General features: G+C 42.4%; 1 protein-coding gene across 1 annotated transcript in view; it reads left to right on the top strand.

The window, feature by feature from the left end:
• The window catches only part of LOC103023419 (collagen alpha-1(XXIV) chain), a 193,438-nt gene that overhangs the window by 90,020 nt on the left and 75,919 nt on the right, over positions 1–27,499 (top strand). The window contains exons 13-24 of the mRNA XM_022677290.2: positions 2,562–2,615; positions 2,987–3,031; positions 13,477–13,530; positions 13,610–13,654; positions 16,571–16,624; positions 16,868–16,921; positions 17,514–17,567; positions 21,348–21,401; positions 21,700–21,753; positions 23,540–23,584; positions 24,439–24,492; positions 27,148–27,192. Of these exons, the coding sequence (XP_022533011.2) occupies positions 2,562–2,615; positions 2,987–3,031; positions 13,477–13,530; positions 13,610–13,654; positions 16,571–16,624; positions 16,868–16,921; positions 17,514–17,567; positions 21,348–21,401; positions 21,700–21,753; positions 23,540–23,584; positions 24,439–24,492; positions 27,148–27,192 (612 nt within the window). The remainder of the gene's footprint in view (positions 1–2,561; positions 2,616–2,986; positions 3,032–13,476; positions 13,531–13,609; positions 13,655–16,570; positions 16,625–16,867; positions 16,922–17,513; positions 17,568–21,347; positions 21,402–21,699; positions 21,754–23,539; positions 23,585–24,438; positions 24,493–27,147; positions 27,193–27,499) is intronic.

Here is a 27,499-nt window from a genome sequence, read left to right as displayed (position 1 = left end):
ATTGAACTTTCAGGTAGTTTTAGACAGACAGACAGACAGACAGACAGACAGACAGACAGACAGACAGACAGACAGACAGACAGACAGACAGACAGATAGATAGATACCTATCTCTATCAGTCTTGCTTTCAAACTTCTTTTTTATTCCTTTTTTTCCCCCTGTTATCTCATCTTCCCCCAGCTATCCCATTTCTTCATCTACCAGCAAACTCCCCTAAATCCCTGTAATTGTAAACCCCCTTAACTTTACTCACAAAAGATAAAAAACAAAGAAAAAAAAAACACACACAACAAAAACAGAAACTAGTAAACTAGTTAAAACATACAGTAATGGTGGTTGGAGTGTTACCTTTAAGGTTAGAATGTGAGCAGAGTGTTACCTGTAGGGATAAATGTTTCAGATCATCAAACAAATTCAAATATTAGTCAAAGACAACACAAGTAAACACAAAATGCAGTTTTTTAAATGAAGCCCCACTAGGTAGGATTTCCTTGATTATTTAACTTTTTAAAGAAGTAAAATTACAGCTTGAAACTCACTACAGCGTTGCATTGAGGTGTAATAGGAGGAATAGCGGTGCTCTCGTGTCTGTGCCGGAGCTCCTCTGAGCTCAATCCAGACTCTGTAAGTTTTCCGAGGCGGCCGCGACCAACGCCCGCGAGAACTGCGACCTGCTTTCCGACCTTTAGTTCTAACAGTTCTACAAGGACTGCTGCTTCATTCTTTACAAACTAACATACAGACACTCTGGCAGAAGCTGGAAAGAGACCGAATATGTCTGTGAAAGCCAGAAAATGAGAAAGAGAAACTAATCCGCCTAAAACATTTATTACACTCTGCAACTGTAGGGGGAGCCCACGAGCACAAAATCTCAATCCTACCTAGTGGAGCTTTAAGGGAGAAAAAATATGTATAAACCTACATGACACAGTGTGGGAAAATGTGTTCAATTTCTCTACACACACCCAGGCCTGATTATTGCCACCCCTGATCTCAATCAAGGAATCACTAAAATAGAACCTGCCTGACAAAGCAAAGTTAACCAGAAGATACTCAACAGCTAGACATCATGCCAATATCCAAAGAAATTCAGCACCAAACACCTTAAAAAGCAACTTGCGGAACTGATAGCATTCTGCACACCTTTTAATGTATAGAGAATATAGAGACTCTGCCCATGTAGGTAATGGTGACAGGATGTAGTAAAGTAAAGTTGTTTATTGTGCTCAGTCACCAAACTACAGTGTAAAACCAAAACCAGAACAGAATAGAATGGTCCAGACTTTCATGTGTGAAAAAACGCCCTAAGAGATGGTAAAATGCCATTATTTGATTGAAAGACACATATTATTTACTATTTATCGTAAGAAAATGTGTCCAGCCACCAGCATGGGTGGACCATCTCGGGCTTTTTGGCCTAATAAAATCACTACACATGTCAGGGCAGTAGCAGACACACTCTCTGGCACACTCGGCCAGCTGGGCACAGCTCCCAGCATCTGTGGGCAGGTCTGCCTAATCACATCCTCCCCCGGGTGGATGAAAGCTAGGTGGAAGACGTTCAAAGGCCTGTGGGGTCCCTCATACCGGCCTCTGAGTTGACCTCCCCCCCCCCCCCCGTCCAGCCTCTGATACCTGCTGTCCTGTTCGCAGGCTTCACCCTGTGATCTTTCTCTGACCACATTTTTCTGCACTCAAAATGAGATTTCTTATCTCAAGTGACTTTTTTTTTCTGCTGCCCTGTTCTGAGCGGTGTGTGGGCCTGACCAGCCCATTAACTGACCTGACTGTACACACTTCACACACTTCACTATTGTGATGTGTAATTTATTACCAGGCTGGAAAGCTGCACAGAAATCTGGCAAACATCCCATTTTTAATTTTTTTTTTTTCCTATTTCTTTTTCCCCATTTTCAACCCAATGAGGACTCCCCCTATCACTAGTGATGCCCCAACACCAGGAGGGTGAAGACTAGCACATGCCTCCTCTGATACACGTGGAGTCAGCCGAGTAGCATTACAGCGCTAACACTCGGAAGAAAAGTGCAGCGACTCTGTTCCTATACATCAGCTCACAGACGCCTTGTGCTGAGCGACATCACCCTTTGAGTGATGTGGGGAAAGAGTGCCATCTACACACCCAGAGAGACCTAAAATATTTAATATCTTTTTATTTCCATTGCATTGGAAGCCTCTGTGTCACAGGTGGTCCTCTGTGATTTTATTCCCGTCCGGAACGACTACTGTTTTTAGCTGAACTCTGTGGTCATACGGTAATTTTAGTCCGGTCCAGATGCACATCTCGGAGTTTCATCACCTCACGTTTAATAAAATAGCTATTTGTCCACTGCCACTCACCGTAATTACACTTTGGGCACGTTTTTCCATGAAGATCCACGTAAACACAACAGCGAGTGGAAATGGAGGAGCTACTGAACCTGCTGTCATGTGACCGGTTAAAGCCAAAAAACTCACTGGTCCTCCTTTTTTTTCAACTGTAGCCCTAAATATTCCTGTGGGGTTAATGAGTTGTTGAAGTTTGTTGTGTGTGTTTTCTCAGGGTGTGGTCGGGGATGGCGGGGAGAGGGGTCCTCCTGGGCCGGACGGGAATGAGGTACATTGAATTGTTATGGATTTAAATGTTGATGTGTGCATGTTTATAGGTGTCAGTATTAAATGAGATTAACTATTAATTTAGCCAGAATATCAGATCTATAGATGTCAGTGTTCAGGTGGATTTGCTGGAATGACTGCAGTGATTTTGATGGATTATTAACACGAAGTTTAGAATAAGAGTTTAGATAAACCCCTCAGGTTTTTGTCTTTACGCTTCACTTCAGAGAAATTCCTGAATGGATTGACTTGAGTTGAGGTCTAGCTCTTGAAAGTGTCACGGTTAAGTCAGTGCCTGCAGGTTTGTGTAGACAGGGTTTACAGTATGACTGAAGTTCCTGTAGTAATTGTTTATGTATGCGATTCTTACAGGGACCTGTTGGACCAATGGGCATTGGTGGTTTCCCTGGCCTCAGAGTGAGTATGTCACACACACATATACAAGAGTACAGCACCTCTGTTACTCCTCTGCACTATGAACACGCACACGATTGGCTCAACTTGGTTTAAAACTCCGCCCACACACATGTAATAACTGAATAGTGAATATAAGCTCTGGGCTGTTTATGTCTGTAGTGATGTCTGATCATTACATTGCGCTGTTTAGAAACATAAACCTCATTTTCTAGAACTACAAGAGGAAATATAGGAAATTCACGGAGTGCATTGGTTTGCAGTGTTGCCAGATTTGGCGGTTTTAAGCAACATTGGGCTGGATATATTTGTGAATGATTGGAGGAAATTTTGAGGAAACACTTTGAAAGTTGTTGGGCAAATTTGACTCCTCAGATTTTCCCAAAAATTGGCGGTGCGCCTTATGTTTGAATTTTATCATTTAGGTTTCAAGGAACAGTAAAGCCACTCCACTGAAGTACAGCGTTATACAGGCGTTTCAGTGAAGTTTCTCCATCACTAAGGCTGGAGCAGTATAAGCATGAGCCACTAACTGCACTAAGCTAAGCACTAGCTCTTTTGCTGTTCAGTGGGGAGTATTATCAGGCTGTAGCCTGCTGCTAACCCTGGCTAGCACTGCTGAAGCAGCATTAGCATAAGTCATTAACTGCGCTAAGCGTTAGCTCTTTTGCCGTGCAGAGGTGAGTATTATCAGGCTGTAGCCTGCTGCTCACCTTGGCTGGCACTGCTGGAGCAGCATTAGCATCAGCCGTTAACTGCGCTGAGCGTTAGCTCTTTTGCCGTGCAGTGGTGAGTATTATCAGGCTAACCCTGGCTAGCACTGCTGGAGCAGCATTAGCATTAGGCTAACTAACCACGCTGTTCAGAGGTGAGTATATCACACTATAGCCTGTGCATTTACCGTGTTAAAACCAGCTAAATGGGACGAACTGCTAACTAATTTTGCCCTGGCTTACCGGAACACTCAGAGTTCCTCAGTGTAGCTCAGTGTACCCTTTACTAGCGCTATGTGCTGCTAACCATGGCTAGCACTAGCGGTTAGCTGCTAATGCTAATGCTGCTGGACCAAGCCTTAGTGGAAATCTGGAAATCTAAGATTACTATTAATAAACGGAAGCTCTCTACTCACCTAAATAAACAGTTTTAAGGAGAGAAAATTCTGTGCAGATTAAAAAACATCCAGCGCTCATGTTTTTTTTGTTTTTTTTTAAGAATTACATTTTTTTTTTGTACTTTGCTTAGCTTTATTCATTTAGTTATGCCCCCCACTACCCAGTGGTGAGACCTGCTGAATTAGAAGGAAAACATGGCCAAACCCCTGTTCCTTACTAGTGTTGCATTATTCGCCTTATAATCCAGTGCACTTTATGTATGAAAATAGACCAGTAAATAGATGTTTATTGATAGTGCATCAATTTTTCGCCTTATATATATATGTGTTTAGTTAAAGTTTGAGGTTCACAGTGCCGAGCTATGACTGAAGCTGTATACTTAGTTGGTGTTTCTGTCTCAGACTGAAGGAGCAGCTGAATTTGGAGGCAGCTCAAACCAGCACTCGCTTCTTTTAGTGCTGCGCTACTATAAAACACTCAGCCTGGCCAGACGCAGTCTGCCAAGAGCGGATTAGGACCATTTAAATGCACTTTACGGGCTTGGGGAAAAGTCAACAGCTGAGCAGCTTTCAGCTGGACAGGGATGTGGGGAGATACAGCCATCTAGTGTGATGAGGAGAGAAGAAGAGGGAAGAGAGAAAAAGGAGGAAAGGAATTGAGAACATATTCTTAGTTTCAAGATGGAACATTTGTGTAGCCCAGCATGCACTGAAAAAGTGGATGAGGTAAAAAAAAAAAAAAGACACTTGACTTATTATTGGACATACATTGAATTTTAGTTTAACCCTCTAAGACCCAAACTCTTGCGTGGCATGCATTTTTTTTATTTCTCTTTGGTATTTGGGATATTTGGCACCTTATTAGTGTAAAAACAAAGGATTATCTTTTTACATGGTGTAGTTTCTGAAAAATGTCCACATATGAGGACTTAAGTTTTATATTTCGATAGAACACAAAGTCGCAGATAGTAATGATGTCTGAACATTTATTTTTTGCACTCAAAACTGTAACTTGTTACTGTCACCACTCTCTTCTGACAGTATAATGGCCTCATACGAGGACACCAGGCCCTTGTTGAGCAAATTTAGTGTTGTGGTGTAGACAGCCCAAAATGTGATATCTGCACATGTGGACACCAGGTCCTAGAAAGTTAAAATAAATTTAGCCTTATTTTGGCTTCAAATCAAGCTTCAATGTCGGATGTAAGTTGAAAATGGAATTTTGGTTGGAGATAAAAATCAGGTTGATGCCAAAAACCCAACATTGGCTTTATGCCAACCTCCATGGTTGGACGCCAAAGCCCAGTTTTGGCTTGACATTGAGCTCAGAGACGGTAGATAGAAGTTGAATTGACAAAATTCTATATCTGTGGAGGTTGGAAGTTGGGTTGTTTTGAGAAGTTGGGAAGATGTTGAATTTTAAATCTAACAAAACATCAGTGTCTAATGATATTAGCACGTCATGCAAAGTCACGGTTAAGTCATGGTTAAGATTATGACATTGACCAGATGTTATATTTGTCATTTAATGTCAATGTAACTGACATGTTGCCAGGTAATTTTTTTTAAAAGACATTGAAGTTTGAAGGTTACTTAGTGTTATAAGTCAAACTAACGTTGAGATTGGCGTTGGGATTACATTTTGTCTTGTGGCCGGCTTGGACTTCCACCATTACTGAACTGTGACTATTAGATAAAAGTCTTCCCATCTACAGCAGTGTGAATTATGGGTAGCTACTATGGAACTACTATGGAATTCTAGTAGTATGGTAGCGCTAAAAACCCTAAAATTTAGTTTGAGTTAACTCTTGAGTGATCCAGCAGACTGAGCACTGCCACTATGATCAGGGGATCGCCGGTTCGAATCCTGTTTATGTAGCTTGCCATCAGCTACAAGAGCCAAGTAGATGGCACTCTCTCCCCTCATCACTCCAAAGGGTGATGTTGATCAGCAAAAGGCTGCGTCTGTGAGCTGCTGTATCAGAACCGATTCGGTGCGCTTTCTTCTGAGTGCGCTGTGATGCTACTTGGCAATGATACTGTACATTAGCAGCAGTTCAAAAAGAGGCGGAGTCTGACTTCACATGTGTTAGTCTTCACCCTCCTGGTGTGTTGGGGCATCACTAGTGATAAGGGGAGTCCTAATGAGGTAATGTAAGAGCAATCACCACTATTCACCCTTTTTCTGGAAAATATCTTAATGTCATCCTTCCTAGTTGTAGAGGAACCTCACCATGCTGCCCCATTGATCTGCTTTCTCTCTTAAACGATTCTGAAATTCGTTCACAAACATAAATTAGATATTTAAATAAATAAAGTTGCTACAAAGGGTTCTTTGGTCAGTGCCACAGAAAACACAATAGTCTTTTTCAAAAAAGACTATTCTGTATGGCACCAAAAATGACTTTTCGGTGCCACTGAACCCTTTATTTACCCTTTATTGAGTTTTGGCTCAATTTTGTACCATAGATCATGTTGGTGCTCAACATGGTGCTTATAGTAGAGACATGATCTGCACACTGTTTCACTTCCAGTTCCACAGAATTGCTTTAAAATAGACTGAGGGTTTGCTTAATCTAGTTGGATTTACATGGAAAATGTAGAAGATTTCCTCGTTTCCATTAAAACGGTCAGTACACATTCTCTAAGGTCAAGATGTAAAGAATCCTGCGAGAAGATGTAAGACTGAAATATAAAGCAGATGAATGGGTGAGTGAAGGGTTTATAGTGTTGGTACCATATCCAGCAGTTATCTTGCCAGTGGATGCTCAGCCAGGTCCCTGTAGTACCTGTTTCTGGTTAGTTAACATTGTGTAACGTATGATTCTCCAGTTTTGATTCCAGGCTTTTTATTTGAGACAATGCATATTGTGTTGAATCAGTTTTGTTTTAAGTAAGTGGAGTTTGAATATGACAAAAGTGCAGTCTAAAGGAATTAGGGCTGCAACAACTATAGAATAAAATAGTTGGCAACTAATTTAATAATCGATTAATCGATTGTGGAATTAAGGTTGAACCAACCATCAGTAGTCTGGTGATACAGATTGCTGAGTGTAAGTTAGTGTGGCTAAAGGTGTAGCTAGTTTCCTTTGTCTAAGATATCTTTATATCTCTTTACTTTTAGCCACTTTATCTCTTTGATCCAGTCAGGTCTGTGAACAGGTTGGACACACCAGAATGGGAAGCATATGGAGCAGGAGACTCGGGAAGAAACAGTCAGCCACATTGTTCAAATGAAACTCTCTCACAGGCCACCTTCTGACTAGCCCATGTTGAGTCTATGGTGTTGCTAAGTGGTTACTAAATTAATTAATGAGTGATTGCTATGGTAACCCATGTGATTTCTCTGGTAGTGTTAAATGGTTGTTAAGTGGTTAAGTGGTTGCTGTGGTACACAAAGTCGATGGTTGTGTTACAAATTTACAGTATGTGTATCATCCCTTGAAAAAGAAAAGTGTATTTAAGTATATATACTTAACAAGTAAACTTAACAACATGGAAAATGATGTATATTTCAGTTGTAATTAAGATATATTTACATACAACATTAAAGCATTAGGTTGTTTCTTTTGAGTGCTTTTTACGTACAACTTAAATTGATATTTGTGTTTTGTATACATCTTTTTAATACACTTAAAGTATATGGTAAATGTACTACTTTGTGTATGGATGCACATATTGTGTAAACCTTGATGCTACCGGAAAGAAAAATACACTAAAGTGCACTTTAAGCAGTATTTATTGTCAGGATAACCTATAATTTAAACCGTATTGCTTAAAAATACATTTTACAGAAAAAGTATACTTATACAGAGAAAGTATATTTAATGTATATTTTCATAAAGTATATTAAATAAAAAAAAAAATGCACTTTTAGTATCCTTTAACTGATTTAAATATACTTTTAATGCTCTTAAGTATACTTTCTTTTCACAAGGGATTGATATGATGCTAATAGCTTAGTGGTTGCTGCGGTGATGCTAGGTGGCAATGCTCAGTAACTCAGATTATTGCTCAGGTGTTGCTGAGTGGTTTCTGTGGTACCCTTGGTAGACGGTTGTTGTACACGTGTATTTTGTATCATTGTTAGATTGGACATGTGCCAAAGTGCTTGCATCCCATTAACTGCCATGGAACACAATCCCAAAACATCCATTGCTTAAGAAAAATGTGCAACAGATCAAAAACTGTATGAAAAGCTCATGCGTCATCTAATTGGACCAGCATTTCTGTACTGTAACTGTACTAACTCCTGCACTCGCTCCTGTGCCTCACGCCCACCTGATGGAGTACGCCTTGATTCCACGATTCCATTGCTGGAAGTGCTTGGGCGGTTTCGCCATTGGTGGCTTGTTCTTGGACATGATTGATGAGGAGCTCTGGCCACTCTCACTCAACATGTTCATTGTTCTGAAACTGTAGATCAGTTCCAGAAGAAACCTCTCGTTTTTTTATTGTTGTTTTCCATGTTGGAGAACAATCACTATGGGCAATTCAGCTGTAAATCCGAGCTGATTTCCCTTTTCAGTCTCAGGCAACAGAGCATGATATGTCACCTTATTATGAGACTTATGAGATGTACAGTTCAGCAGCATTCCGGCACATGGAAGTGCTTTCCCAGTGCTCTGGTGCTAGTGCTGCTTTCATAGTGGAGGAATAAGAATCCCTTTTTTTTTTTAGAAGAATTTGTATCTTCAAATATTGCTTAAGTTCATATTTAGGCTTATGGCTGATTTTTTTGTATGGAAGGTTTTTATGACTGTGGAACATCATCTTGTAGCATCATCAACCTACAAGAACATAGCTGCATATACAGCGCTGAAAAAAAAAAACCTCTGGAATATAATCAAGAGGAAGCTGGAAGATCACAGCCATCAAACCAAGCTAAACTGCTTACAATTTGTGCACCAGGAGTGAAGGCATAAAGTTATCCAAAAGCATTGTGTAAGACTGGTGGAGGAGAACATGATGCCAAGATGCATGAAAACTGTGATTAAAAACCAGGGTTGTTCCACCAAATATTGATTTCTAAACTCTGAAACTCTGAATTTCTGAAACTTTATGAATATAAATATGAACCAGTTCTCATTTTCTGCCAACAATTCTCTAAATAACAAATTTTGGGGGGGAATTTTGAAGAAATGTTACCAATGTTCATTTTACTCAATCTGAGAAACTGATTTAAGAAACTGAAGTGATCTCCTAATTTTTTCCAGAGCTGTATACTGTATCTTCTACAGTGTTAATGAGGTGTGACTCTTCCTTTTGTTATATTGACAAAATTCTGCTAGATTCTGTTAGATTAGCTGGGTTAGATTAGTCATTCAGACACAATACACAAGATTCTATCATATACAGTTTCTGAAAGTCAGTTTTGATTAATTATCAACTAATTGCCCAGGTTTCTGACTGTAGTTCTGAATAAGAAAACCCCTGTACCCCTGTCCAGCCTCAGAGTGCTTGCAGTCAGTCTTGGAACAAGTCGTTTTCTTTCAGCATTAGTGAGAGCAGTATCATATTACGGCCTGTGCTTTCTTCTCTTTATGGAGCCCCCTCACTTTTTATCACATGCCATCAGTTGAAAAAGACAGAGTGCTTTCATGAAGTGTGCGCAATTTGTCTTCATCCCACCAGCCCATCGGGGCCTCACGCTCACTCACCCCTCACCCGATTCCTACATCTTCAGCAGCTCCAGATGCACTCACTGCTTTCTGTCTAACGCTGTTACGTCCCAGAACTACGTATACTGGGATCATTCTACACCAGTCTGTGAATGTAGAGTTAGGAGTCTAGCTGAAGGACGCTTACTGGTGCAGCTTTGCTTGACCAGCCAGCCAGGTCCGCCATGCTACACCAATATAAGAGCGAGATTGCATAAGACTTTAAACCCCATCTTCAACACTGCCTTTCCAGTGGCAGAATAGGATAAGGAGTCTGTTGAACCCATGGACAGGACGTCCCCATTCACTCTCATTACGGCGTTTTGAAGCCACAATTTGCCCGAAATGGAAGCTGCCATCTTGCGTGCGCTTGCTCAGTGGAGGCAAATTGGAGCCAGAACTGGCACGGCAGAGGTGGGAGGCGGGGCCGTGTGACTGCCCAAAACTCCGCCCTCCCTCTCAATTATCTTAATTTAAAGCACAAGTAATTCTACAACGGTTCTACTACCATTTGAAAGAGACAGTCCTTGGCTATCCTCTGTGTAAGTTTGGGCAAATTGCACTGTATGGTTGATTTTATATAAATTTGTATTTATATAAAATAATGCTTTAAATTAAATTACTCAAGATTGGCCCATAGTACTACAACGTTCTACTACCATTTGAAAGAGACTGTCCTTGGCTATCACCTGTGTAAGTTTGGGCAAATTGCATTGTATGGTTGATTTTATATTAATTTTTAAATTTGTAATTGTATAAAATAATGCTTTAAATTAAATTACTCAAGATTGGCCCATAGTACTACAACGGTTCTTTGCAAGTTACTTAACTTAGCTAACCTGAGTTGGCTAAGCTAGTTAACTAGTTAGCTATAGTGTTAAGTACCTAACGCTAGATTAAAAACCTAACCTACATACTAAAATTAGGGAAAAGAACAAAGTATGAATACTAATGAATTGATGGAGGAAAATGATCCACTTACAGAATAAAAAAACTCCAGGGAACGTTTCCCTGAGGGTCTGTTACAACAGTTATCTGCTGAACAAGCCATTGCTTTACTTCAGAAATGTCATTTTTAACAGTAAAATCCGAATGTCAGAAAGATCTGACCGTGAGCGTTCACACTCTCAGGCGAACTGTCAATCAATTTGCCCTCAGCTGTCAATCAACACATCACCACACCCCTCTAAATATCACGGAATAACTCCTATAAAACCTATTAACTGTACAGAACCCAACTTCCAAAAAAAAAAATCCTGGATGTGTAATTTTAGATTAAAGATTCCGCCATCTCTCATTAGGTTGAATGGAAATAGGCGGGTTTGAAAGTTGTACTGGAGCCAAAAACCAGAGGGCGTAAGAGATACTTATACCATACTTATATACAGTCTACGGTTGAACCCACAAGGAAGGCATTGTTGTTAACCACCTCATTACTGAATTACACCTAAACTTTGCCTCTATTAAGGGGTTGGAAAGTCTTGGTCTGTAACCTAATGTTTGGACCACAGAGTCTGCCTAAGGTCTGTTCCTGTGGTTCAGCTCCACAGTGGTTTGGCTCCTATGGTGGTTACTGTGTCTAGCTACTCATAATTAAAACCAGTACCTCCTCAGTCCCAACATCAGCACACTTCTGGATGCCTTTGGGTTCATACAAGGTTTTCCATTATCTGCCCAGTAAAGTTAAAACTTTAGCCTCTTTGGCTAAGGGTAATCAAAGACCCTTGACTACTAGACTAAGCACAAGGAGGGTGAATACAGAACACTTAAAGGGTTTTTGTAGTATTGTCAGTTTGTCCACTCAAAGGTGATCCTCAAAAGAACGGTCTTTAGCTCAGTTTGTACCCCTGATATTCCAACATACTAATGTAGGGCTCCCATAAGTGGGTTCCTGGTAGGTATGGGCTCTGAGGAGGTTTGGACTTGTTGGGTTCCTCAAATGGTCCCCATTGTTAGAGCCAACAGTCCCATCTAGGCTCCGTGCTACTATGTACTGCTATGTATCTTAGAACTCTTGGCCAAGTTTGAGAGGAGATATTAGGCTACTGAAATATGTCTAAGTAAAAACACTGAAAGACATTTACTACATTAATAGCTGAAATGTGTTGCTCTGCAATAATCAAATATATCAGCCCTCCTGGTGATGCATGGGTGAACCAGGTGGTCTGTAAGATCGTTCTCAGAGCCCTGTTGATATTTTTTATTAGAATTGTAAATGTCAGAGATAACACAATCAGTAACTCACCAGTCTTTTAGACTTTATCTAAAAAGTGAGGACACTCTCGGAATGCACTTATTATTAGGACCAGGTGGAAATTTAGGTCAAAATACCTGACATGATCTGGGAAAAGAGTTTCCCCATAAACCTCATAAATCCCACAGCGCTGGTCTCATTAACTAGGCCTGTTGAGCTTAACCCTCCTCCTGGAAATTTGCAGTCTCTAATTGGACATCACTGCCCTTAAGGCCGTTTTCAGACATGTAGTTGCTTTCTGATTTGATGAGTTTGTTAACTTGGAGCGTTTTCTCCCTCTGTTTGGTTTGGTTTCACCAAAATGGTCACCAATGAACCATGTGAGCACATTGTCTCCTCTGATTGGTCAGAGTCTGGCACAGGAACAAGAAAGTTAATATAGTGAGAACATTCTGTTTTCCAGTGCGTATATCTGTGCATTGTGATGCTGCTTCAACACTGAATGCTGAGTTTTTAAACAGTGTTTTCAATGGGACTTACAGCTCAGAAACTGTGCCTTATCAGCATTTTAGCTCAAATAAAAGAAGTATATTTAATAGCTGAGTCGGGCCGACAAGCGATCCGATCCAGAATTTGTATGGGATCGACCGAGACCAGCTCGGTGGGGTTGTTTTGATCCGCATCCAAGATGTGATTACTGTTTTCAGACCTGCTCAATCGAACCGCACTAAAAGTACAAATGGACCAGAGTCCATTTTAACCAGAGCAAATAGTTCTGGGGTGAAAACAACCTAAGGCTCTATGTCTGCAGGCGAATCGGATTTGTTTTTTTAGGTCTGAGCTGTTAAGATGCACGCAATTGGTCAGATTGAATTTGTTTGTCCAGACATCAAAAGCATATCTGGATGGGTTCCGGTGGTCCCAATTGAGAGTCCAGAATAAGACGAATTTGTATGAATCCAATTGTAATTGCATTCCAAACTACTTTCAAATAGGATTTAGATCCAATTTGCAAAAATCTGATTTAATTTGGTCTCTGGCTGTCCAGACTACCAAAAATCAATCTGGATACAATCTAGATATACCCCAAAATGGACTTGGTCTGGCAGTCTGAACACAGCCTAAGGGCATCTGATTGTTAGTGATCTGTGCAGTATTAATTAATCTTGTAAAAACAGTATAAAATTAGTCTTTTCAGTTATTCACTTATTTTTTGATGGCAAATTTTCTGTGCATCCGTAGACATTTGTAATTTTTATAGAAATGAAAACTTTACTGTTATCTAATACCCCTACCGCACCTTATTCCAGAACAAGACTCACTTTCATTGAGAAGAAATGTATCCGGAATGCTACTAATGAATGGACTCTAGTGACTGATTTTTTTCAATAACACAGAACTTCCTTCAGTGTATTTACAGTGTCTGAAGATCTGGGTAGCATTTGAAACGTAAACCGGTATAATTGTGTTGTGTCTTTCTCAGGGTGAGGCTGGGCTGGAGGGACCTCGCGGACTGCCTGGCATTGTCGGAGCTCAGGTAATGACCATTCAGTTTTCGTAACCTCACGATGAGAGATAAAACCCTCTGTTGAAACCATCTCTTCTGTCATTGGCAGGGCCTGGCGGGAGGGGTGGGGCCACCTGGATTGAAAGGTGATAAGGTGATCTAAATATTTCTATTATTGCAGTGAATCTGAAATGTTTTAAGTATACTGTTTACAGTGGAGTTGTAGTTTAGCTGTACAGGCTGTTGCCATTGGACGCAGAGCTGTGCAGTGATGTACATCTGCAGCCAAGTACTTCCTAGTTACATGGAATTTTATAAGGACATATAGCAATGTTTTGAAAAAGTTGCAGAAAGGCTTCTCGCATAACATTCCCAACGTTATGGAAACGTTAAATTAAAATTCCCAAAACTGTAACTAAAAGTGACGTTGCAGCAAAGTTACTAGACCGGACACAGGACATCAGATGCCGTATCTGGCTTCCACCGCCTGGTTTGCCTCGTCCGGTCTGTTGCGTCTGGCTTCCCATGTCTGGTTTATCTCTTCTGGTATACGCCGCCTAGCCTCCACTGTCTGTTCTGCCTCTTTCAGTTTGCTGGGTTTGGCTTCCCACGTCTGCTCTGTCTTTTCGGGTCTGTTGCGTCTGGCTTCCTCCGTCTGTTCTGCCTCTTCTAGTCTGCTGCATCTGGCTTTCCACGTCTGCTCTATCTTTTGTTGTCTGCTGCGTCTGGCTTCCCATGTCCGGTTTATCTCTTCTGGTAAACTGCGCCTGGCTTCCACTGTCTGTTCTGCCTCTTTCAGTCTGCTGCGTCTGGCTTCCCACGTCTGCTCTGTCTTTTGCGGTCTGTTGCATCTGGTTTTCACCGTCTGTTCTGCCTCTTCTAGTCTGCTGCATCTGGCTTTACACGACTGCTCTGTCTTTTGTTGTCTGCTGCGTCTGGCTTCCCATATCTGGTTCATCTCTTCTGGTATACTGCGCCTGGCTTCCACTGTCTGTTCTGCCTCTTTCAGTCTGCTGCGTCTGGCTTCCACTGTCTGTTCTGCCTCTTCTAGTCTGCTGCATCTGGCTTTCGACATCTGCTCTATCTTTCGTGGTCTGCTGCGTCTCGCTTCCCATGTCTGTTCTGTTTCTTGCAGCCTGCTTCTGGCTTACCATGTGTGGTCTGATGCGTATGGTCTGCTGTGTCTGGCTTCCTGCATCTAGATTCCAGCGTTTGGCTTCCTAGGTCTGGTCTGCTGCGTTTGGCTTCCTACATCCTGTCTAATGCATCCTGTCTGATGTGTCCGGTCTGATTTGTCCCATTTTCTGTGTCTGTTCTACTGCTTTCATTGTGCTGCATTTTGGGTCCTGTGTCTGGTCTTCTGTGTATAGCCTCCTGCGTCCTGTCTGCTGCGTCACGTCTGCTGTGTCTGCGCTCGGCCTCCTGCATTCGGCCTCCTACATCCAGCCTGCTGTGTTTGGTCTTCTACATCCGGCCTCCTGCATTCTGCTTCCTACATCTGGCCTGCTATGTTCGGTCTGCAGCATCCGGCCTTCTTGCTCCAGTCTCCTACATCCGGCCTCGTGTGTTCAGCCTCCTGCATTCAGAATCCTACATCTGACTTGCTGCAGCATACGGCCTTCTACATCCAGTCTCCTACATCCGGCCTCGTGTGTTTGGCCTTCTGCGTCCAGAATCCTACATCTGGCTTGCTGCAGCATCCGGCCTTCTGCATCCAGTCTCCTACATCCGGCCTCGTGTGTTTGGCCTTCTGCGTCCAGAATCCTACATCTGGTCTGCTGTGTTCGGTCTGCGGCATCCGACCTCCTGCATACGGTATCCTGCCTCCTGCATCCGGCCTCCTGCGTCCGGCCTCCTACATCTGTCCTACTGTGTTTGGTTTGTGGCATCCGGCCTCCTGCGCACGGCCTTCTGCATCCAGCCTTCTTTGTCCAGCCAGCTGCATTCGGCCTCCTGCGTGCAGCTTTCTACATCCAGCCTGCTGTGTTTGGTCTGCGCCATCCGGCATTCAACCTCCTACATACGACCTCCTGCGTCCAGACTCTTATGTCCGGCATGCTGCACATGGCTTCCTGCGTCTGGTCTGCTGCATTCGGTCTGCTGAGCCTGGCTTCCTGCATCCAGTCTGCTGCACCTGACTTCCTGCATCTGGTCTGCTGCACCTGGCTTTCAGCTACTGGTCTCCTGCATCCTGTCTGCTGTCCCTAGCTGTCCATGTCTGATCTGATGCGTCCTGTCTGCTGTGTCTCCTGCTTTCGTTGCATCTTGCTGCATCTTGCTTCCTGTGTCTGGTCTACTGTGTACGACCTCCTGCGTCCGGTCTGCTGCACCTGGCTTCCTGTGTCTGGCCTCCTGCATCTGCTCTGCCAAGTCCCGCTGCTGCGTTTCTTGTTGCGTCTGGCCTCTTATGTCCCATCTGCTGCGTCCAGCCTCTTGCATTCGGCGTGTTGCATCTGGCTTCCTGCGTCCCGTCTGCTACATCATGTCTGATGCATCCATCCTCCTGCATCCAGCGTGTTGCATCAGGCTTCCTGCGTCCCGTCTGCTATGTCACGTCTGCTGCATCCAGCCTCCTGCATCCGGCTTCCTGGTCCAGCCTCCTGTGTCCCGTCTGCTGCGTCCAACTTCCTGGTCCAGCCTCCTGTGTCCCGTCTGCTGCGTCCCATCTGCTGCATCCAGACTCCTGCGTCCAGCTTCCTGGTCCAGCCTCCTGCGTCGGATGCATCCTGTCTGATGTGTCCAGTCTGCTACTTCTAATCTGCTGCACCAGGCTTCCTGCACCTGGCTTTCTGCATTCAGCCTTCTGACTCCAGCCTGCTGCATCCAGATTCCCGCATCCACTCTGATGCGCCTGGCCTGCTGCATTTGGTGTGCTGTGTCCAGCCTGCTACGTCCAATCTCCTGCATCCAGTGTGCAACAGCCTTAAATAAACTAGCTAAAACTTTGATAAATTAAAGTTGCCTATGGGCTGTTATGATCAGAATGCAGATATTAAACTGTGAAAATAACTTTAGCTGCACAAAATCTGCTGTGTTTACCCTGTAATCTCTCTGATGCTGTACAATGTAGGGAGAACCTGGATTGAGAGGAGAGCCAGGAGAATATGGATACCAGGGTGATAAGGTAGGGGAATCTCATGGATATATCATTGAATTATTTGAAATTATAGAACTGATAGTTTTGAAACAGTTAAAAAAAAGTTGCTGTTAGTGTTAATTTACTTACTCAGCCTGATATAGAACATTCAATTAATACATTCTAATCCTATTATTTCTAAAAATGTTCGCTAATAGAATGAGAAATTTTCATTCTGCGTCTCTCTTCAGAAGAAAATGTGTCTATATTCATTGTGCTGTTTTTGTGCAGGGGGCTGCTGGTGTACCAGGACCACCCGGCCCACGTGGAAAACCTGGACCCGCGGTATGTTCGCCAATTACACCTCATTACAGAGAAAACTCCATAAACACACAGCTTGTTTAACAAACTGCTGGCATGACCTTCACTCCTTGAGCTGTTAATGAACAGCGACTGCTAGCAGTTTGTTTTGCGCACTGCTAACACCTGTGTAGCCTCCACCCACTTTATAGAGTCTGCTAAACCGGCCTTCCGTCCTGCAAGACAGGGCTTGTGTGTGATTGGCAGCTTGTGCCCGTGCCCGCTTTAAAATCGGTTTATCCTGGCACAGGTGGAGGACCGAGCACTGCTGCCGGCTTGCGTTAGCATCTACTGCGGCAGCCAGTGTTTGTTTTGTGTTAAGCTGCTCTTACCCAGTGCCTGCCAATAATCACCAATCATTACAGGGCAATATTATAATTAGTACCAGTTAACATTAGCAGTCATCCGATGTAAGGATACTTTATGTGCAGAATAAATAAACGCCAGTGAAGCTTTCAGAGCTTTACCTCCAGACTGCTCCAGCAGGGTGTGTCTGCCCTCCTGTCTGTGTGGGAAAAAGATTTTCTGTTTTCTGTTTGTTAAAGTTTACATTTTGTCTTTTCTCCTCCTTTACCAGGGAAAAACGGGGGATCGTGGCGCTCCAGGACCACCAGGTCCACCAGGACCTGAGGTAAGAACAGCACTATCATCAGTAGCACTATCCCTGATTACAGAGAATATTATAAGAAACACCTCCTTGTGCAACCAAAACTTCTCCCAGTACAGCCGAAACTCATTCCAGTACAATTGAAACTCCTCCCAGTAGAAATAAAACCTAGTACAATACCAATTCAACCTAGTATAATCAAAACCTCTCCCAGTACAACCGAAACTCTTCCCAGTTCAACCAAAACTCCTCCCAGTACATCCAAAACCATTATTTAACCCACAGTACAGGCCAAAATTTGAACCCTTCTCATTCAATGACTTTTCTTTATTTTCATGACTATTTTAGATACATTGTAAAATCAAAACTATGAATGAACACATGTAGAGTTTTATACTTAACAAAACAAGGTGAAATAACTGAAAACATGTTTTATATTCTAGTTTCTTCAAAATAGCCACCCTTTGCTCTGATTACTGCTTTGCACACTCTTGGCATCATTCTCTCAATGAGCTTCAAGAGGTGGTCACCTGAAATGGTTTTCAGGTGTGCCTTATCAGGGTTAATTAGTGGAATCAAACTTTTGGCCTGTACTGTAGTACAATCAAAATCCCTCCCAGTACAGCTGAAACTCCTCCCAGTACAACCAATTTATCAGTAACTAGTAGATTTGCATATTTCAGCACATACAGCATTTGTTTCCAGCTTTGACCTGCACAAGAAACATTTGACTCAAAGTGTAAACGCATGTGACTAAAATCTAATCTGAAACACGTGATCTGACCAGATTGTACAGGGTGTAGAGGGTGTAAGTGTGTATTGGGTGAGTGTGTGTAGAGGCTGTAAGTGTGTAGAGGGTGTGAGTGTGTTGAGGGTGAGAGTGTGTAGAGCAGGGGTGTCCAAACTGTGGCCCGCGGGCCATTCGCAGCCCGTTTCCTTTTTTGGAGCGGCCCGCGAGGTATTTTAGAAATAGAATGAAAGTTTGCCCGCTGTTAAGCAGGTTTTTATAATGTGAGATTCAAAGTTTGAACGCTAGGTGTCAGAAACGGGCCAAAGAGTCTAAAAGCAGAGAGAGTGTGCAGTTGTAGCGCAGAAAAACGGGCCAAAGAGTCTAAAAGCGGAGAGAGTGTTCAGTTGTAGCGCAGAAAAACGGACCAAAGAGTCTAAAAGCGGAGAGAGTGCTCAGTTGTAGCGCAGAAAAACAGGCCAAAGAGTCTAAAAGCAGAGAGAGTGCACAGTTGTAGCGCAGAAAAACGGGCCAAAGAGTCTTAAAGCAGAGAGAGTGCTCAGTTGTAGTGCAGAAAAACGGGCCAAAAAGTCTTAAAGCAGAGAGAGTGCGCAGTTGTAGTGCAGAAAAACGAGCCAAAGAGTCTAAAAGCGGAGAGGATGCGCAGTTTTAGCGCAGAAAAACAGGCCAAAGAGTCTAAAAGCAGAGAGAGTGCGCAGTTGTAGCGCAGAAAAACAGGCCAAAGAGTCTTAAAGCAGAGAGAGTGCTCAGTTGTAGCGCAGAAAAACGGGCCAAAGAGTCTAAAAGCGGAGAGAAGAGTGCTCAGTTGTAGTGCAGAAAAACGGGCCAAAAAGTCTTAAAGCGGAGAGAGTGCTCAGTTGTAGCGCAGAAAAACGGGCCAAAGAGTCTAAAAGCGGAGAGGGTGCGCAGTTTTATTGCAGAAAAACGGGCCAAAGAGTCTTAATGCTGAGAGAGTGCTCAGTTGTAGCGCAGAAAAACCGGCCAAAGAGCCTAAAAGCGGAGAGAGTGTGCAGTTGTAGCGCAGAAAAACGGGCCAAAGAGTCTAAAAGCGGAGGTTCATTTATTCATTCACTTATTAATTTATTTATCTTTGGCCCTCTCAGAGTCTGTGGCCTGTGACTTCAAATATATTTCTCCTTCTGGCCCCCAACAAAAAAAGTTTGGACGCCCCTGGTGTAGAGGGTGTAAGTGTGTAGAGGGTGTAAGTGTGCTCAGTGTTGGCAATAGAAGAAGTTAATGTAAAGTGTCGGTACAGCGCAGACGGGGTTAAGAGTACTGAAATGGGTTGGGTCAGTGTTTCTGTTTGAAGTCGGAGGCGTAGCTCACTGATCTGTGTGGAAACTCGCAGCAGCTCTTCTCAGGGCATGTGGTAATCAGATGCGGAGGATTTGGAATTGGACTGGAGTAATATTTGCTGGAGCTTCAGTGCTGTACGTTCCATTAGCACAGTGTCTTTGTTGCCAACTGGGTTAGGGTCAGGACACATGAATAGATATATATATATATATACTGAAGTGCAGGCCTTTAGAACAAGGCTTTTACTGCGTCTCCATCTGCGCTCGCCCTGCATCTGGACATTTTTCAGTAATTGTCAGTGGGAAGGACTTTCCTAGAGGCTCTGCCTGCGTGAACATCACTGCATCTGGGCTGCAAATGCTGGATCACTGCTTCACTTGAAGATGTTGAGGAGTATGAAATGTCTCAGACACAAGAAGCCATCTAGTGGATTTCCATCAATACAGCACCTGCATGATGAGTGTGTGTTCATTCTGAGAAGACCCTACTACTTAAGATACAATTTCCAATGTTACAGAGAATTCGCAGCTCAGCATCTGTCTTGTAGTTCTTCTATATCAGGGGTGTCCAAACTTTTTTTGTTGGGGGCCAGAAGGAGAAATATATTTGAAGTCACGGGCCACAGACTCTGTAATAAAACAAATAATGAAATATACCACTTTAAATGGTACATTTTCTTGATTACTTTCATTTACACAACATTTTACTTGACTCACTATCTTTATCTTTCGTTGACAGTGTTGTGTAAACTAAGATTTTTCAAATTGATGTTTCATTTCATGATGTCTCTTAATATTAAACTCCTTAATTATGGCAACTTTTAGACTCTTTGGTCTGTTTTTCTGCACTATAACTGCTGACCCTCTCTGCTTTTAGACTCTTTGGCCAGTTTTTCTGCACTATAACTGCGCATTCTCTCCTCTTTTAGACTCTTTGGCCCGTTTGTCTGCGCTACAACTGCGCAGTCTCTCTGCGTTTAGACTCTTTGGCCCGTTTTTTCTGTGCCACAACTGCGCAGTCTCTCCGCATTTAGAATCTTTGGCCTGTTTTTCTGCGCTACAACTGCGCAGTCTCTCTGCGTTTAGACTCTTTGGCCCGTTTTTCTGCGCTATAACTGCACACCCTCTCCGCTTTTAGACTCTTTGGCCAGTTTTTCTGCGCTACAACTGAGCTCTCTCTCCGCTTTTAGATTCTTTGGCCATTTTTATGCGCTACAACCGTGCACTCTCTCCGCTTTTAGACTCTTTGGCCCGTTTTTATGCGCTACAACTGCGTATTCTCGCCGCTTTTAGACTGTCTGGCCCGTTTCTAACACCTAGCGTTCAAACTTTGAATCTCACATTATAAAAACCAGCTTAACAGCGGGCCAACTTTCATTCTATTTCTAAAATACTATAGTTAGTTAATCTTAGCTTAGGCTATGTGCTAACCTGTTCACGCTTTAGAAGGATACTGAGGCTGCAGCATCTTTATTGTGTATACAACACAGCATTCAAAAAGCAAAGCAGGTTTAGCCTTCAGTTTTTGGAGCTTAAAAAAACTTTTTGTAGGTACTCTAATGAGCCTTTTTGACAGTGGATTCAACCGATGGACGGTGGAATTTTAGAGTGATAATCTCTGTTTTGTGGTCAAAACTGGTGTAAATATGTTATGACTGAGAGACAGCAGGATAAAATTGAGCGGTTGACCACTTGACCTGCTGGCATGGCCATTCGTCTTTTCTGCAGCATCATTTTGATATCTTTTCTCTCCTTCCTCAGGGATTTCCTGGAGACATTGGCGTTCCCGGCCCCAACGGCCCTCCCGGACCTAAGGTGCAGAACCCCTGTGCGATTCATAAGCAGCTAAATCCTCTAAAGATTAGCCTTAATAATCATCTGAGCTCAGTTTCCAGGGATAAAAGCATCAGTAGAGTCTTAGTTTCTGCTCTGAAGGAGCTTCTAAGGCTTTAGAAAAAAAAAAAGTAACTCTCCCATCACTGCTGACTGAAGACGTCATAAATCCATCTGCAGTCAGAATCAGAGTCAGATACTGGATAATGATATGTTGTAGGCAGATGTACCTACATTTTAAATGTAGATTTGAATGAAATGCTTCACTCTCTGCTTGCAGGGTAACCAAGGAGCGAGGGGACCTCAGGGGCCTCCAGGGCCAAAAGGAACAGAGGTATGATTTGTTTACGCTTAACGTTTTCACACACATCTCACACCAATTAAAGCATATAATTGAAGAGAGCGTCTTAAAGGATAAAATTTCTGTTGTTCTGAATAGAGAGTAGAGGGTCGTTTAATTTGACGACACTCTTACAGCAGGGACACACCATTATCCAATCCCTCAAGCAGGCTGGGAGCAAAGCAAATTCAAGAGTTGGAGCCTCTGAGACAGTATACACTGTGGGGAGATGATTTATACTCGGACAGCTATGTAGGCTACTAGCGCAGGCAGAAGTAAAAACAATACATTGTTGATTCTGTCATAGGTTGCCATGTATAGAACCTTCAATGGGGATTGCCAGTTGAATAAAGAACCCTCACTGGGAGAATTGTAATAATTGTTGTATGGTCTGAAGAGACCATTTCCCTGTGACATCACAGGGAAAATTGTAAAAAACAAAAAAAACAAAAAAAAAAACAAACAAAAAAAAAATCATCATGTATTTCAACTTTCCATATAAAAAAAAAGAAAATCAATGCATTTTGTTTATTTTCATTACTGCTTTGCACACTCTTGGCATCATTCTCTCAATGAGCTTCAAGAGGTGGTCACATGAAATGGTTTTCCAACAGTCTTGAAGGAAGGAAGGAGTTCCCAGAGGTGTTTATTAGCACTTGTTGCCTCTTTGCCTTCTTCACTCTGTGCTCCAGCTCACCCCAAACCATCTGGCGCAGCACTCTATCCCTCTCCTTCTTGGTCAAATAGCCCTGGAGGTGTGTTTGGGGTCATTGTCCTGTTGGAAAATAAATGATGTGTGCAAAGCAGTAATCAGAGCAAAGGGTGGCTATTTTGAAGAAACTAGAATATAAAGTACGTTTTCAGTTATTTCACCTTTTTTTGTTAAGTACATATATATATAGTTAAAATTTTGTCTTGTTCCCGTAAAGCCAATGTCGTGTCTTGTCTTATCCTGTGAGATGAGTGTCTTGTCACATCCCTAGTATAAATCTATATAATACACTAAATCAAAAAATTTTTGTAACACTGCTACAAAAACACAGATCCCGGTGAGACCACCTAAGTGGAACAGATTGCAGGATTACTTTCATAAGCACAGGATAAACAGCAGCACCTCTTTTAGGACCCCTTTTTCACAACTCCCACCTGTCCCACCTGTCCAGCCTGCAGATCTGTGCACAGTTAACACACACCTCCACAGCTTTCCCAGAGCTGAATACAGGTAAAAGCCTGAGATCAGATAAGCTGTGTGTTGTGGTCCTGGGAGGGGCTGAGAGCGGGTGTTAGGAAAAACATGGCAGTTCTGTTTTTCCTGTTGAGAGATTTCCAGCAGCTGAGTGGAAGGCAGAGCGGAAATGTCGCACTGCTTTATCATCTGCTGATCCTACACGGTTCTGTCCCAATGCTGCAGCACCCTGAGAAAAGTGTGAATTGTGAATCTGGCGGATGATACAAAGGTTTCTGCTTCGTCTGTAATGTTGCTGTTGTAGAGATTGACCAGGGCTGTGTTCCAATCCCTTCACCTGCATGCTATATAGGGTGATACACAACTGTAGTGTGTATATAAATACACCCAGATGAAGTGAAACAACTGTGTGTGTATTTGTGTGTGTGTGTGTGTATAAGGCACTGTACAAAGCCAGCTGTATTAATTTCACACACACACACACATTCTGAATATATTTATTGGTATATATTCTGGATTGTGTTGATGGAGTTACATGTTTACTGAAATGTGTTTTCCTGTGCGTGTGTAAAAATGTGTTTTCCCTTTTTTCAGGGAGATGAAGGCCCTTTAGGTCCTCCTGGCAAACCTGGACCCACTGTAAGTATCTTCAGCTCTACCAGTTTGTGTGTGTGTGTGCGGAGTGCGTGCCCCTAGGGCCCTATCTAAGCGATCTATCAGTAAACCATCAACCACACATCATGTGGCTTGATTTAGGGTGTGTCAGTGTATGTTTGGTATTGTGATAGCACAAAAAATATACCTTTCATGGCTCAAAATGTGCAAAAGGTATGTACTATTTCTCGTAATTAATCATGGATGTGTTTTCGGGGTCCTTTCTCTTTAAGAGACAGGTGTGCCCTGACTTTGGTGGATTGCTATTTTAAAGGCGCATTACTTTTGTGTTTCCTAGCAGAGGTTCACACTGTGAAGGTGTGTGAGCAGGTCATTTACAGAATTTTTTATTTTATTTTGTATTCTCATTATTTTTAATGTAAAAGGGTTTGTGCACTGTGGCGTGTTCCTGTTTGTGTAACGAGCGGGGGTGTATGCCTGGTGCCCCTGTGTAGCTAAGATAGCAATAAATATCCAAATGTTTACGTCTGTCTAGGTTATATTCAGTCAGTGGTGCACCTGAGTTTTCAGTTGCCAAGATAGCAATACACAAGAAATTTACCTGAACACATCTCACTTCCAGACCACCACGACCATCAGCACAGCAGCTATATTCCTCGATATTTAAACAACCCAGGCGCAAGGCGTTAAAATAGACAGTTGGCGGAGGGTAAGATAGCAATGAGTCTTGCGACGGGCCTTTAGCAGGGTGTAAGATAGGGCCCCTAGTGTGTTGTCTCCATGCCTTCACATCTCATGCTTTTCACTGTACCTGTAACGTTTGTGTGTTTGTGTTCTTTGTGTGTGTTTATGTGTATCTGTCTGTGTCTGTGTTATAGGGCAGACCTGGAAGGAAAGGGTATCTAGGAGAGGCGGGGCCTGAAGGACCAAAGGTAAAGATGCTGGTGAAGGTTCTATGCTGTGTTTGACAGAATTGTATCTTGTGCTGATCAGAGAACTATTAATTGATTTCTGCATTCTGTGTTCAATAAGCAAAGTATCAAATCCAATCATTTAATGCTGATTCTTAAAGAAATGATTTCATGTATGACTCAGTAGTTACATCATTTTGATACAATGTAAAGTATGTATATGTTTGAGAGCAATTCTCTGGAGTCTTTAGCTAATTCTCCTTATCACTTAGCTAAGAGACGCCCACATTGATGAGCGATGTGCTGTCCTAACAGAGCTGGCAGTTAGTGTTCTCCTCCAAGCGTGTTGAGCTCCAGTGGTGGCTTATTAACAGCAGTTTCAGAAGATGTGGTGGTCCCAGTTGGCATTCAACACTGATAACCTTTAAAATTGAAATTAATGTGGATTGTGACTTCAGGCAAACTCAAATTCAATGGCAGGAGAGCATCTATCGCTAATGTTAATTTGTCATAACACAGTGTCAACAGTTAATATTTTGCTCGTTATAGATAGGTAGGTAGGTAGATAGATAGATAGATAGATAGATAGATAGATAGATAGATAGATAGATAGATGGGTAGATAGATGGGTAGATAGATGGGTAGATGGGTAAATAGATAGATGGGTAGATAGATAGATGGATGGATGGATGGATGGATAGATACTTTATTGATCCCTAAATGGGAAATTTTGGGGAAAAAAAGCTTTTAGCTTAGCTCCGGCCGTGCAGCCTCACTACCTCCTCCTTAGTTCCCCCAGTATTGTGTGGACAATGCCCCCACGTCCCGCGGGTCGGAGGGCTAGCAGTTCTTCACGGGAGTAAAATTCCTCGCTGCCCTGCATATTTACGCAAAAAATATCCCTAGGATATAAATATGATGCACACTAGACGTGTGCAGTAGCGCAGAGACGATAAATAAACGTGAAAAAAATCAGAAAAACACACAAAAAACGGAGCTACAGGAACAGGCAGCCACACGCATCGGCGCCGGAAGTAAACTATGGTTAGTCGTATGGTTAAAAAAAACATGTTAAATTTCATGTCCCAATGTTATATTAATGCTATATTTAATTACAGGCATTTAGTCTTGAGGTATGGTGGTTAAAACCAACATCTGTTAAACTTCAGATTGTTGATATTAACTCAATATTATAATATTGTTAAAATTGTTGTCATGGTGTTAAAAAAGCAAAACTCACTTGATGAACTAAGTATTGGTTTTGATGGATATATGATGTATGATTTCCAACCAAAATTCAGCATCTGCCTGGTCAAAAAAAGTTGCCACTAAGCAAATGATCTTGGCTTGCTGCAGTTGGTCAGGTTTAGGTAAATATAGACCAGGTTATTCCATCAATGGATTTTATATTTCTTCCCTGATGCCACGGCCATATTCCACATTGACAATGTCAGGATTCATGGGGCTGGAATTGTGAAAGAGTTCAGAGTTCAGAGAGCATGAGATCATCATTTATCATTTTCACACATTGAGAGAGAGTTCACCACAGAGTCCAGAGCTTAACCTCATTGAGAGTCTTTGGGATGTGCTGGATGAAGAAGAGCTGCTTTGTGCAGTGGTCAGACTCTACCATCATTAATGCTGCTGCAAGATCTTGGTGAAAAATTAATCCAGCAACACTGGATTGAAATAAAGCTTGTGACATTGCAGAAGCCTATCAAAACAATGCAACAGCGAAGGCATGACTCAATCAAAGCCAAAGGCGCTCCAACCAAATATTAGTGTTTGTGATCTTTTTTATGGTGGTGACTTTTTTTATTGGCCAGGCAGTGTATTATCAAATTGATGTCCTTGACATAACCTGCACTGATAGCACTGTATGATAAGAGAGTTCTTGCTAGTGGAAGGGAACTGGAAATAACTGAAGTAGGGAAAAGTAGGGACCTCATTCTTTCAGCACATACTGTTGCTGAACCTAAACCTGCAGACCAACTGCAGCAAGTCAAGATCATTTGCTTAGTGGCAACTTTTTGACCAGGCAGATGCTGAATTTTTGTTGGAAATCATACATCATATATCCATCAAAACCAATACTTACTTAATACTGAGTTAATATCAAGTGAGTTTTGCTTTCTTAACACCATGACAACAATTGTAACAATATTATTATTATATTTTATTATTAATATTATTAATGGGAACACCGTCTACTGATTTTGGCAGACGTCCAGCCAGTGTTTCTCCAGGTTTATCCTATATGAACCCACACAGATAATGAACGGAAGAATCCGTAGCTCTTCCCCAGTGCATTGTTTTGTTGTTTCCTAGCGCTGGTCTGGTTCCGTCAGCAGTGTGAAATGTGTGCTTTTGATTTATGAAGCTCAATTAGACTGAACGCTCCACACTGGGCGTCATCCGCCGCTCGCTTTATGGCTGACACCTCTCCATCGGTGGTAAATTTGTTGCTCTGATCATTATGACGACACAGGAATTCTCCCAACGCTGTCATTAGATGGTAATAACAACACGCAGAATGAGAGAGATCACTCCACAGCAAACGTTGCCATGTGTTGAATCATCTGTGAGGCTGGTGGGGGTTGGGTTTGGATGCTTGAGAGGTTCACACACTTTTGTTTGTTTGTTTGTTTGTTTGCTTAAAATGCTTCCTGTTTACAGGGTGAGGTTGGAGACCCCGGGAACGTTGGAAAGAGCGGCCCTCCAGTAAGTTCATTCTTTAAAATCATCTAGAATGTAAAACACAAATATTCTGCTTGTTCAGGATCTTTCTCTGTGGTTTGATGATGCTTCGAGTGTCTTGCTGGGCTGGTGACCTAGATTCTGTAAATAAAATCACTCTGGGTTTTCTCAGAACTCTCAGATCCTCCGCTTTTCATCCCAGTCTGAACGTGAAGTGTTTTGAAGTTGAAGATCTCTGTTCTGTTTGTTTTTTTGCTGGTAGTTTGTTTAGATCTGTAAGAGGGGAAGACACAGGACATGTCTGGGAAGAAACGGACAGAATGTGTACATC

The sequence above is a fragment of the Astyanax mexicanus genome, chromosome 13 (genome assembly GCF_023375975.1).
Source record: "Astyanax mexicanus isolate ESR-SI-001 chromosome 13, AstMex3_surface, whole genome shotgun sequence".
NCBI lineage: Eukaryota > Metazoa > Chordata > Actinopteri > Characiformes > Acestrorhamphidae > Astyanax > Astyanax mexicanus.
Note: the sequence above shows the minus strand (reverse complement) of the source record. Positions and strands in the feature narration are given on the sequence as shown.